Here is an 11,148-nt window from a genome sequence, read left to right on the forward strand (position 1 = left end):
ATATGAGGCAATTAAAAATAGTATAACTTGGGTCAGGCACACCTTACTCCTCAAACTGTTATCTTTGCTCTTGAGTACTTTAAAGAGGTTTTGTGCAGCAGATTTACCAAATGCAATATGTCATTTGGTTTCTTGACTTCTGCTTCCATGAGTTTGATGGTGGATACAAGCAAAATGAAGTCTTTGGCAACTTCAATCTTTTCTCCATTTACTATGATGGTATTTATTTGTTCAGTTATGAAGATTTTTGTTTCCTTTACATTAAGGTGCAATCCATACTGATGATGATGGTCTTTAATCTTTGTCACCAAACATTTTAAGTCCTCTTCACTACCAGCAAGACCGGTTGCATCACCTGCATATCGCAGGCTGTTAGTGAGTCTTTCTCCAAACCTGATGCCAAGTTCTTCATATAATCCAACTTTTTGGATTATTTGCTCAGCACAGAGACTGAATAAATATGGTGAAAGGATACAACTCTGCCACATATCTTTCCTGATTTTAAACCACTCAGTATTCCCATGTTTTGTTTGAACAGTTGCCTCCTGGTCTATGTACAGGTTCCTCATGAGCACAATGAAGTCTTCTGGAATACCATTCTTCACAGTGTTAACCATAGCTTGTCATGATTCACACATTCAAAAGCTTTTGTAGAAAGAAAGCACAGGTAAGCTTCTTTCTGGTATTCTCTGCTTTCAGCCAAGATCCATCTGACATCAGCAATGATATCCCTAGCTCCATGTCTTCTTCTGAATTCGGTGTGGATTTTTGACAGTTCTCTGGTGATGTACTATTGTAACTGTTTTTAAAACTCTCTTCAGCAAAATATTACTTACGTGTAATAATACTGATACTGTTCGATGATTTCTGCTTGCTGTTGGGTTACCTCTCTTTGAAATGGGCACAAATATGCATCTCTTCCAGTCAGAAAGTCAGGTAGCTGTCTTCCAAAATTCTTGGCATGGATGAGTGAGTGTCTCCAGTGCTGACTCAGTTAGTTGAAAGATTTCAATTTGTATTCTGTTAATTCCTGGAACCTTGTTTTTTACCCATGCCTTAAATGCAGCTTAGACTTCTTCCTTTAGTACCTACCATTGATTCTTGATCAAATGCTACCTACTGAAATGGTTGACCATCGACCATTTCTTTTTGGTACAGCTAAAAAAAGCATCTTCTTTGGATGCTTTCTGCATAATTCAGTATTTTGTGCATAGAATCTTTCAATATTGCAAATCAAGGCTTGAGTTTTTTTCTTCAGTTCTTTCAGCTTGAGAAATGCTGAGTGGGCTCTTATTTTTTGGTTAACTGCAGGTCTTTGCGTTGTTGTTAAGTGCCATCAAGTCAGTTCCAATTCATAGCAACCCTGTATAGGGGTTCCAAGGAGTGGCTGGTGGGTGAATCGCTGACCTATAGTTAGCAGTCCAATGCTTATCCTACAGCACCACACCAGAATTCCAGGTCTCTGCATATTTCATTACAATACTAACGTTGCCTTCTTTATCTGCTCTTCAAAATTTTTTTGTTCAGCTCTTTGACTTCATTTCTTCTACTTGCTTTAGCATGTCTACACTGCAGAGCAAATTTCAGTCTCTTCTGATATCCATTTTGGTGTTTTCTTTGTTTCCTGTCTTTTTAATGACATTTGGTTTCCTTCCTGTATATGTTCTTTGGTCTGGTAGGCCTTTAGAGAAGTTTATCTGTAACACAGAGTGCTGTGGCTACAGATGACTTTGGACTCTGAGTTAATGACCTGGGTCCTGTTCTCAGTTGGCAGTTTGTGACCTCAGCAAGTCAAATAGGGGACATGAACCTGTACTAGGAAGGGATTTAAAGCTTAGGCTGATATATCACCATTCATTTTGTTTGGAATTAATTTTGTTTAGAAAGGAAATGAAAATAAACTTCAAAAGTGTCGTCCTTGGACCACATCCTTTGCTTTCTTGCTGATGAGAGTGAATACCACACTAGTGGAAAACTTCGATGGAAACCAGTTAACCCTTTCCATTCCTCTGTCTCCGTTTTGGTGCCTTTCTGCCTCCTCCTATCTGTCCCACTATTAACTCTTCTCTGAAAGTCCTCAGGGTCTAAATCGGTCATCAAACCTGCCCTAAGAAAGTGATGTAATAGCCTGCATTTACCAGTCAATGTGAGTTTCAGTGTCTACACTGCACTTCTCCCAGTGGCATCTGTATTTGAAGCTTCCCTTCTAATTGTAGCAAAGGGATGCCAAGCTTCGTTGTGCACGTAATAGCTGTTGGGAAGGAGAGGAGAGCGGCTATCCATAGGGCTGTACATAGAGCTGCACTACAAATCAGCACCCACACATGAAATTATTGGATTCTCCTCAAGGAAGAATAAGGACATAGCACGCTCTCAGAATTATGTAAAGTGATTAACATACAGATACACACATTTACATCCACACAACACACATACATTATGTCAATCATCAGAAGGCTGAGTGACTTCATTATTGACTGGCTTCTAATGTCCTGATGTGGCGCTGTGGGTTAATGTGCCAGACTGCAAAGCCGTTTGAACTGCAAGGTCGGTGGTTCAAGCTCACCAGCTACTCCTTGGAAACCTATACAGGGTCGCTATGGGTCAGAATTGACTCGGCGGCATTTGACAACAACAACAATGTACTAGGAGTCCTGGTGTGGCGCTGTGGATTAATGCACCAGACTGCAAAGCCATTTGAGCTGCAAGGTTGGCAGTTCAAGCTCACCAGCTGCTCCTTGGAAACCCTATACAGGGTTACTATGAGTCGAAACTGACTTGACAGCATTTAACAACAACATCAACAAGCCCATTATCACAAAAAGTTCCTAATGAGCAATGGGTATGGACCAGTGAAGCATGTAAAAGCGTCTCTGTTGTTGTTGTTAAGTACCGTGGAGTCAGTTCTGACTCATAGTGACCCTGAACAGGGTTTCTGAAGCTGTAAATCTTTACGGGAGCAGAAAGCCTCATCTTTCTCCCGCGGAATGGCTGGTAGTTTCAAACTGCCAGACCTTGAGGTTAGCAGCCCGATTGTTAACCACGACACTACCAGAGCTCCTTAAAAAGTCTCTACTGTGGCATAAATTATGATTTTAGGCATTTGGGAGAGAGAAGAAGTAGGAGACAGGGCCATGGCTATATTACCAAAAGCACTAGTCACTTTAGTAATCTTAAAAAAAAACACCTCTGTCAAATTGGTTGTAACACAGCTATTTACTAAGATTGAGGTTTTTGGATCTTTAATGCAGACAGGCAACTAGATCACGATATCAAAATTCTACCTTCACTCTTTCCTTCCCAAGGAAGAAGGCAGTGGCATGCAGGACGTCTGCGGCATGAGTGGAGTTATGGTAGGCGTTGGAGGAGTGATAGTTGGCTTCAATCACTTGCAGCCAAGCCCGCAGAGTGGTCTCAGAACAGTTCAAAAATTCACAGACTCCAAACCGGGAAAACACCTTTAAGCCCAGGTAAACCAATGGCCTGGAAAATAGGAAAACAAGCTCTAGAGTTCATTGTATTCACTGGCCCCAGAACTACCTTCTTTGATGATACTAGAGAAGAAAAGAATTTTTCTTCTGATGCTTATTGCCTGTGCACCAGGCCCCCCAAAAAATCTCCTCCCCAAATTGGAGCTCAGTAGATCACACCTTCCTCCCCAGCCTCTTCGGAACCGGGAGCCTCATGGTGGTCAACACAAATTATTTTCAGTTATCTCTTAAGTCATAAGCCTTTCAGTTGCTCTGACAACCAAGACAAGCCCCCTGACAGTCTAAGTCCTGCATTTTCTTGATGCCCACTGAGGACGTTCCTGCATCTACAGACAAGAGGAGTGGCTTAGGTGGTCTCAGCATTTATAGGTGGAAATCTTCCATGGCCTACAGACCAACACCACTGAGAAGAAACAGCCTTCTCCAAGTATCGAAGGGCACTGCGAGTTATGTGACTTTTCCCCTCCTTGTAGGATAGCCCCTAAGAAAACTCATAGTATCTTCAATAAGAGCTCACAGATTCATATTGTAAGGTGAGACTTTTCCCCTCCTTGTAGGATAGCCCCTAAGAAAACTCATAGTATCTTCAATAAGAGCTCACAGATTCATATTGTAAGGTGAGACTTTTCCCCTCCTTGTAGGATAGCCCCTAAGAAAACTCATAGTATCTTCAATAAGAGCTCACAGATTCATATTGTAAGGTGAAGCTTTAACAAGTCTGGGGTTGAGAATACTTAGAACTCTTGGGTCCCAGTACAAAGGAAATGACTGAGAAAATCAGAGAAGAAAGCTTAGCATTTTCTTATCCTGGTCATCACCTGGCTGACTCCACAACTTAATCACTGAGAGTCTCCCTCCATAAAGGACTCACTCAGAGGCCACGGTCTCTCTGCTTGTTTGACAGTTCTCCATCTTGGCACCAAAAGCAGAACCTGTGTGGTCTCTTGTGGCCAGGACACAGCTCCCTCTAAGCGTCCAGATGTGAAATTCATAGCACGGCCACCAATCCTTCCTGCCTGCTTCCAGAAAAGTCACATACCTCTTATGTGTAACAGATTCCAACTCAAAGATGTTGAAGTCCCAACTTTCTTCATTATCAAGTAGCTGAGCAATCGAAGGGGGGACATCGTTGATGGTTATTGGCATCGCAAGGTGGCTGTGACTCTGGTGTACATCTGAGTGAACAGATGGGACAGGGAGAGCAGTTAATGATGGACTTGAGAGCCCCTGAGCATTTACACCATTCTCATTGTTGTTACTAGAAAGAAAATCTTGAAGATTTCCAAGAGTAGGAGAATTTTCACTTCAGTGACCTTCTCTTATATTATTAAACATCACAGCTCCTAAATAGAAATAGAACTTCACCGGTGTAAATGTATAGAGATTTGAAATTTGCATTCTGATAGTTCTCAGAGAAGTAATGTTAATTAGAAGACCTAATTTCAAAAGTAGATCACGTAAGTACCTAAACTCAATTGAGACCAATTGGAAGAAAAAATACCAAAGCCCTCTCCAGACAATAAGCACAACATTGCAGCTGACAATGGATTTTCAGTAACAAGTGGATAGATAAAAACTTACTCTTAGTAAACACATACTCGTTTCCTGACAACCTTCTTAAACCATCCTGGAATAAAGAAAAGATGCCGTTAAAAGCAAATGTATGCCATGTTCTATAGCCTTTCATCACCATTGTTCCATTTTCCCCTTTACTATGCAAATGGATTTGAATTCTGGATCAAATCTGGATTTCAATCTGGATCTCCAATTTATAGCTCAAAATGCAATCAGGACAATAGCTATGAGACACATGGTACCCTTCCTTCCAAGGCTAGTACCGTAGAAAGTGGAGAATTGAGAATACAGTGAATGCAGTTGCCTTTAAGTCTTCTGACTGTGCTGAGGTTAGAACTATCTTTATCTTCTGGCATTTTAGACGCCTCATAAATGAAATCTCAGAAGCGATCTTGCTTTGGAGGCAGATTCTTTTGGAGGGACCCCAGACACTCTCATAGGGACTGTCTTATTTCTGTGTTCTTACATTTGGGGAAGTTGAAGCCATAAGACACATTTTGGGTATAAGTTTTTAATATACTTTAAAAAGCTGGGCTGATTTTCAGCTGATAGCCAAAATAATTTAGTTTTTTTAACTGTAGTTTCTGTTTTGTAACAGAAACATTACTACTAGCTTTTAAAGAAAAAGTTCCTGGAGGTCTTTGGAGAGGCAGCATAGAGGAACAGACAGAATTCGGATGCTAATTCTGACATTTACTAGGCTTCTTGAACCTGACCTAGCCCCCAAATGTTCTAGTTCGGGTTCCTTCCCTTAAAAGTAACTTGTAGTTGCTTATTTGTCTCGTAATATTACTGAAGAGTACCCTTGAAGTCATACCTTAGTGTTGAGGCCCAAAGCTTAATTTTAAAAATCAGGTAAATAGGTAAGCAACAATGGCCACGCCTATCTTGCCTCTAAGGCAGCTACTCCAAGGGCTCCTCCATGTTTTCTTTTGTCTTTCTCTCTTTCTACTCTAAACTCACATAAAAATGAGGTGGGATCCTGCACTGTTTCCCTGCAGTTTTATTGGGAGATCAAACCCAAGAAGGTATGGTGGGAATTGGGGAGTAGGGTGGGCTAACTTGTTTCTCTCTCAGGATCTTCCTGCTGTAGCTCTGTAGGGGTCACCTCCTGACAATCCTTGCCAGTGTTCCCTAGAAACTGAAGTCTACACTGCACTGGGATGAGGTGACCAAGGTCAGCATAGGGGCAGGAAAGGAAGCACAGGTCACTGGAATTACAGGAAGACAGAGAATGAACCAGAAGCCAGTCAACACCCACCACTTGGTGGCAGAGCTAGACAGAAACCTTCCCAGTAAAAGACATAATGACTCTTAAGTCTTTTTCTCCAAAAGGTTTCTTCCAGTTTCAGCCTCTGATGAGGAACATAAAGAAATACTTTTGATTTTATTTTTCTTCAATTGCTAGTAGGTGCTTACAACTAGCTACGGCACACTGCATGCAACAAGCAGAGTCCTCAGATGTCAGCTACTCTACACTGCTGTCGTTGTTGTTGTTAGGTGCCGTTGAGTTTGTTCCAACTCATAGCAACCTCAGGCACAACAGATGAAACACTACCAGATCTGTACTGTGTTCACAATTGTTATGCTTCAGCCCATTGCTGCTGTCACTGTGTCAGTCCATCTCCTTGGGGGTCTTCCTCTTTTTCGTTGACCCTCCACTTTACCAAGCATGATGTCCTTCTCCAATAACTGGTCCCTCCTGATAATATGTCCAAAGTATGTTGTGGAGGTGTTTCCCCATCAAGTCGGTTCTGACTCATAACAACCCCATACAGGGTTTCCAAGGCTGTAAATCTTTACAGGAGCAGAATGCCTTATATTTTGCCCACAGAGTAATGGATAGATTTATACTGCTAACTTTGCAGGGCAGCTGATGGATTCGAACCGCAAGCCTTGCAATTAGCAGCCCAATGTGTAACCCACTCTGCTACCAGGGCTCCTGCTGTTGTAGTAGTTGTTAGGTGCCAATGAGTCGTCTCCAACTCATAGTGACCGCATGCACAACAGAACAAAACTCTACCAGGCCTGCGCCATCCTCACAATTGTTAAACATTTGAGTCTACTGCTGCCGCCACTGTGCCCCTCCATCTCGGTGATCCTACGCTTTACCAATCAAGGTGCCCTTCTCCAGAGAATGGTCCAGTTGTAAAGCATGAGAGATGACATCTCACCATCCTGAATTCTCAGGAGCATCCTGACAATACTTCTTTCAACACAGGTTGGTTTGTTTCTCTGGCAGTCCTGGGGTAGCACTGTGGGCTAATGCACTAGCCTGCAAGGTGGATAGCTCAGATTCACCCACTGCTCCTCGGAAACTCCATGCAGGGTCGCTATGAGTCGAATCGGCTCAACGGCACATATCAACAACAATGGTGCTTTTAGTTTCGGTTGTGAGCCACTAAATTCAGTTCCGACTCATAACGACCCTGCATAGGGTTTCTGAGGCTGTAAATCTTTACAGGAACACAAAGCCTCGTCTTTTGTGGAGAGGCTGGTGGATTTGAACTGCTGACCTTGCAGTTAGCCGCCCAGCTCATAATCCACTATGCTACTAGGATTTTTAGCATTCTTCTCCAACATCAGGGCTTCCTGGAGAGCTGTCTGGGGTTGGTGCTTCTTCTATTCAGCCTTCCTTTCTTACACCACCCCTACCAGAACAGCCTCACTCTGCTTTATCTGATTGTAAGGAGAGTTTCCATATAAGCTTTTATTTATAAAAACCAAAAACAACCAAAAGACTCCTGGTGTGGCACTGTAGGATCAGCACTGAAATGGGTCAACAGTTCAAATCCACCATCTGCTCCTCAGAAACTCTGTACAGGGTCGCTAAGAGTCAGAACTGACTCAATGGCGCTTAACAATAACACAGCTAATGTTTTGAAAACTACTGCAGTCTAAGTTCAAACCCTTTCATTCTATGGATAAAGAACTGTGGTCCAAGGAGACCCAACCATGGCCCTCATCCAAGACTGCACCAGGTAAAGAGGAACAAGAAGTAAACAAGGGCCTACATAACTCACCAATTTGCATAGTTAAGTCAACGGCCTATTCGCTGCTGTAATAAGAATTCTCAAAGACTGTCTTTCATTGCTATGCTCAGTCAGCCTCGTAGAATTACAAGAATCACTTAAGTGATACAATTACATAATTTTTGATACAACTGCATTTGTTTATGCGGATGTTTGCACATATTGCAGGTATTTCCCCAAACAGCAACTAAGGTAATAGTTTATATTGAACCTTCTGGATTGTATTTGGAATCCTAATGTGGTGCTTGTGGGTTAATGCGCTAGACTGTAAAGTTGGTTTGAACCACAACGTTGGCAGTTCAAGCTTATCAGTCAGTCCTTGGAATCCCTATACAGGGTCACTATGGGTCACAACAGACTCGACGGCATTTAACAACAGTAGCAGAGTGTATCTGGGGTTGTTGAGAGGTTGACATGGTTATCTGCTAAAGGAAAGATTGTGACTTCAAATCCACTCAAAAGAGCCTCTGAAGAAAGGCCTGGTGATCTACTTCCAAAAGATCAGTTACTGAAAACCCTGTGGAGCACAGTTCTACTTTGACCCATGGGATCACCAGGAGCCAGATTCGACTCAATGACAACTGGTAGCCATAGAGTGCATTACACGGCTCCCCTGCAGTCCTGCTTGTCCCTCATCACTCACAGTCATCAGGCCCCCAACAAGGTCACTGGTGTGAGGATCTTCATCTTTGGTACCCAGCTGAGGGGAGTACAGTTCTGTGGTTCGCAAAATTTCTAAAACCCTGTCCAACGCTTCTGCCACTGTGACAGGGCTGTTTTCTTGGGCTGCATTGATTATATTTATGACCTGACAAAGAAAAGAAAGAAGAAATTAGAGAAGATTAGCATTCTAATTCCCAGAAGTCAGACATGTACCAGGAATCCAAAATAAATCCAATAATAGCACATTCTGTTGTCCAAAATGATCAGTGTTTCCACCCCACCACCTCTGTCTTACTGCAACACAGTTCCCTCTTGGCTGTTGACCATTCCAGCCTGTCCTGGTGTTTCTCAGTCCTTTTGCTGACTCTTCTCTCCTAGTTCTCTTGTGATAGTTGGAGGTACTCAGGGATCAGTCCTGAACCTTCGGTCTCACTCTATAGATGATCTCGTTCACCTCCGTGAACTGAGTCCCGCTCAAACCCCTATCGCCAACTTCTTGCTTTAACCCTCCAAGCTCTATCCACTTTGGCTTTCTTTCAAGCCCTCAAAGGTCCTTTTTCTACCTTATTGGGTTTTCACATACTGTTCCCAGCTGCTTGGAATCCTACTAACATCTTTTATGCTTCAAGTCTTACTTTAAACGTTGCTTCCTCTACAGAAAAAGTTTCCCTGACCAACAATAGCACATAGCATGTGATTTACATGTATATATAAAGGAGCTCTGGTAGCGTAGTGGTTACGAATCGGGCTGCGAACCATAAGGTCAGCAGTTCGAAACTACCAGCTGCTCCGCGGGAGAAAGATGAGGCTTTCTACTCCCGTAAGGATTTACACCCTCGGAAACCCCGTACAGGGTCGCTATGGGTCGGAACCGACTCGAAGGCACTTAACAACAACAACATACACTTATAAATACCACATGATAAATAATTATAGAGTATAATCAGTGCTAGGAAGGTAGACAGCAATATTCTGTGAGTGACTTACAGTAGGGCCTAATTTAGCTAAAGTGAATTTGTTGGTCAGGGAAACTTTTTGTAAGTGTGGAGTCCTGGTGTGGTACTGTGGGTTAATGCACTGGACTGCAAGGTTGGTTTGAACTTCAGGTTCGGTAGTTCAAGCTCACCAGTTGCTCCTTGAAAATCCTATACAGGGTTCCTATGAGTCAGAACCAACTCGATGGCACTTAACAACAATAATAACAAATTTGTAAGCGTGGGTACATGAATGGACACCTTCAGCTGGGCCAAAGAGGTATCTTCTCCACTTGCAGGAAATAGTGGCTTAAGAAATTTTCTGTATTCTCTGCATGCATTTCTTTCTCTATAGTTAGCTGGTGTGGAGCTGTGGATAAGCACTGACCCGAAAAGTCAGTTTGAACTCCAACGCCAGCATTTCAAACGAACCAGCTGTTCCTTGGAAACCCTATACAGGGTTGCTGTGAGTTGGAACCGACTCAATGGCACTTAACAACAGCAGCAATTTGTTTAACATTCTTTACCTCTGCTAGACTGTAAACTCCATGGTATCAAAGACATTTCATTCATCACTCTACCCCAGTGGTAGGTGCCTTGGTTGCAGATAAAGGTGAAGGCAGAGACAGACATTGCCACTCACCTTTGTGATGGGGGCCTCAATGGTCATGGAGTGGATCCTTGCCATGGATGGGTAGCGACGGTTCTGTAGGCTTGGTGCTGGAGAAAAGGCAAGAAAGTTGTCTCTGGTTCTGGCAGCTCAACTGGTCTAAGTGTAAAAAAGGAGTCCCTTCATGGGGGGCCTGATTCTTATAAAACTACCCCCTGCTCTTCTGATTAGACAATGAATTAACCCATCTCTGAATCCTAAAAGGATGACAGCCCAACTACTATTTGCTTGAGTCTGGAAAGGGTGATCTGGGCAGGTAAAGGCTGGCAGGAGGGCTTTAGGAGTCCCAGGTCCACAAGGGGAATTACAGTGAATGTTAATGGGATCCTATGCTCCCATCCCAACACCCAGTGGTCCCCTGGAACTTACTTTCTCATAAGTTACTAGAGTCTAATTTGAGTAGTTCCTACTAACCAAGTTGTGTGTGTAACTGGAAAACTATGAAGTGTGAGAGAGGAGACATGACTCTTGGTGAGGGTGTGGGGTGGAAGGTTGTGTCTAATCTTTTATTTATTTTTTTAATGTTTTATTGTGAATTATGTGATAGTTTACATGGGAGAACATTAGCTTTACATTCATCTTATCGTATATCATTTCACTGTCATGGTTACAATCCCCTCCATGCATCATCAACCAACCAAAGGTTGTCCCCAGGTCGTCAGCACACAGCCCTCTCCCTCTCTGGGTCTAAGTCCCCAGCTGCTCCATCTCTCCACATCATCATCTCTGCCTCCATCTCTGGT

General features: G+C 42.9%; 1 protein-coding gene across 5 annotated transcripts in view; it reads right to left on the reverse strand.

Annotated features, from left to right (window-relative positions):
• Positions 1–11,148, reverse strand: part of PDE8B (phosphodiesterase 8B) — a 350,779-nt gene that overhangs the window by 20,989 nt on the left and 318,642 nt on the right. For 4 of the 5 annotated variants that reach the window (XM_006873284.1, XM_006873287.1, XM_006873285.1 and 1 more), the window contains 5 exons: positions 10,379–10,455; positions 8,742–8,906; positions 5,073–5,118; positions 4,531–4,666; positions 3,285–3,483 (listed from right to left, as the gene is read on the reverse strand). In XM_006873284.1, the coding sequence (XP_006873346.1) occupies positions 3,285–3,483; positions 4,531–4,666; positions 5,073–5,118; positions 8,742–8,906; positions 10,379–10,455 (623 nt within the window). The remainder of the gene's footprint in view (positions 1–3,284; positions 3,484–4,530; positions 4,667–5,072; positions 5,119–8,741; positions 8,907–10,378; positions 10,456–11,148) is intronic. The other variant, XM_006873286.1, reaches the window with a different exon arrangement.

The sequence above is a fragment of the Chrysochloris asiatica genome, unplaced genomic scaffold (assembly GCF_000296735.1).
Source record: "Chrysochloris asiatica unplaced genomic scaffold, ChrAsi1.0 scaffold00234, whole genome shotgun sequence".
In the NCBI taxonomy this organism is placed as follows: Eukaryota; Metazoa; Chordata; class Mammalia; order Afrosoricida; family Chrysochloridae; genus Chrysochloris; species Chrysochloris asiatica.